This window comes from Micromesistius poutassou (genome assembly GCF_964030765.1).
Source record: "Micromesistius poutassou genome assembly, chromosome: 20".
In the NCBI taxonomy this organism is placed as follows: domain Eukaryota; kingdom Metazoa; phylum Chordata; class Actinopteri; order Gadiformes; family Gadidae; genus Micromesistius; species Micromesistius poutassou.
In genome coordinates this window covers 2,275,091-2,276,829 of record NC_140290.1, presented here as the reverse complement: position 1 = coordinate 2,276,829, position 1,739 = coordinate 2,275,091, and the positions used below count along the sequence as shown (strand labels likewise).

At 43.9% G+C, this 1,739-nt stretch overlaps 1 protein-coding gene across 1 annotated transcript in view; it reads left to right on the top strand.

Moving 5' to 3' along the window:
• The window catches only part of LOC311365262 (potassium voltage-gated channel subfamily KQT member 4-like), a gene marked incomplete at its 5' end in the record, with an annotated part of 8,879 nt that continues 7,140 nt past the window's right edge, over positions 1-1,739 (top strand). Inside the window, one exon of the mRNA XM_084484785.1 lies at positions 1-11. Within this exon, the coding sequence (XP_084340911.1) occupies positions 1-11 (11 nt within the window). The remainder of the gene's footprint in view (positions 12-1,739) is intronic.

The following is a 1,739-nucleotide window of genomic DNA, read 5'->3' as shown; positions in this document are numbered from 1 at the left end:
ATGCTGGTCATGTGACGATAACGATAATTTAAATACAGACTTAATGTGGTTTACAAAATAAAAACGATGCTAAAATGTGTCTTCATTTACGTTGACCAAAACAAGACGAAATGTTCTGACGTTGTTTAGTCTCGTTTAGACGCTGGGCGACGTCACCTCCTCGATCGCCACCCGCGGGGATTTAGATTCAGAAGATGTAGCCGCGTAGCCTGGTGCTACCAGACCATCGTACTTCATTTCATTTGTACAGAAGGTCTGGAACTGCTGTAATTGGCAAACGTTCACTCACTTGGAGGCGGGTGTCTGTTGAAGTTTAAAACTATTGGATCTGTCCAGTGCCACTCTGGATCTGCCATAACCAATCGCAATAGCGTTTGGTCGTGACGTATGTCATACGCCGGGACCGGCCGAAAACTACATTGCGCGCATGCGCAGGCTGTGTACACAAACAAAACAAGATGAAGCGTGAAGATGTCTGTCAACGATAGCTGCAGGTTTTGTTCATCTAATTTTAGAGTTCAAGGAACAATTACAAATTCTACATTAATATTCTATAGTAAGGACAGAGATAATGTTTGCAGTCAACTGTCGAGGCTGGGTCTTGTCATTGACAATACGTCGCTACTTCGACATCATCGTTCTCAGCCACTTCCTCTGTTCGCTGATTGGTCAGACAGAAATTTGTTCGGGCAAAATCCCACTAACAAGCCCCAGCCCCAGACTGACTACTGAAGGGAAAATGAAATTTGGGCGGAAGTAGGTGGGCGGGCGAAGCCAGGCTAGTAGCCGCAGTGGGTTAACGTCAATTTAAGAAAAAAAAGTTAAACAGAGAAAGACTGTCATGTGATGCTGTTTTATTTATTTATTTAATTTAAATGTATGTGTGTGTGTGTGTACTTCTAGCATATTTGGTTGGTAAAATAGATATGTTGTAAATTCAAATCAGGGCGTCTTCTGTGTCTGGAATGGATGTATTCTTGAGTCTATAAGGGAACAATAATAATATAATAATAATGAGATAACCTTGTTTGAATTGTAAAATGGGTTTGGCTAAATACAATCTTTGACTAAAACTAGACTAAAATGTCATCAGTTTTCGTCGACTAAAACTAGACTAAAATAGTCATGGACAATTCTGACTAAAATAAGATTAAGATGCTCAGACTTTTAGTCGACACGACTAAAAAGGAGTATGATGAACGTGACTAAAACTAATAAAAACTAAAACGATAGCTTGAACACAAAGACTGGACTAAAACTAAAGCCGTTTCTCAATTTGCGTTCTCGTGTGTTCTCGTGTACTTGCGTTCTCGGTAAACGTCATCAGTGGTAGCCCAAGCACTGTTCCAATTCCAAGTATGCGAGTACTGTCGTAAAACCCGTGTGTGTTCTCGATGCGTTCTCGATGAGGCCGTTCTACCGAGGACGCATCGGAGGTGACTCGTGTGGACTTGGGACCGTTAAATATCCCAGAATGCATCATCGAGCCCGCTGCTGTTCCAACTGCAGGTGCGTACTCGCGTTCTCGGAAGTCTGTACTTGAAAGTCCGGACTTGCCAAGTACATACTTCCAAGTCCGCGAGTACGTTGTCCGCATACTTGGTATTGAGAAACGGCTTTAAAGTAAAACAGCCGGCCCCAAAAACAACACTGCCGCCCAGCTGGCCCGACACGGCGCCACACCGCGGCCAGGCCGCCGCCAGCCCGAGAGACGAGAGGTTCTGATTGGCTCACCTTAG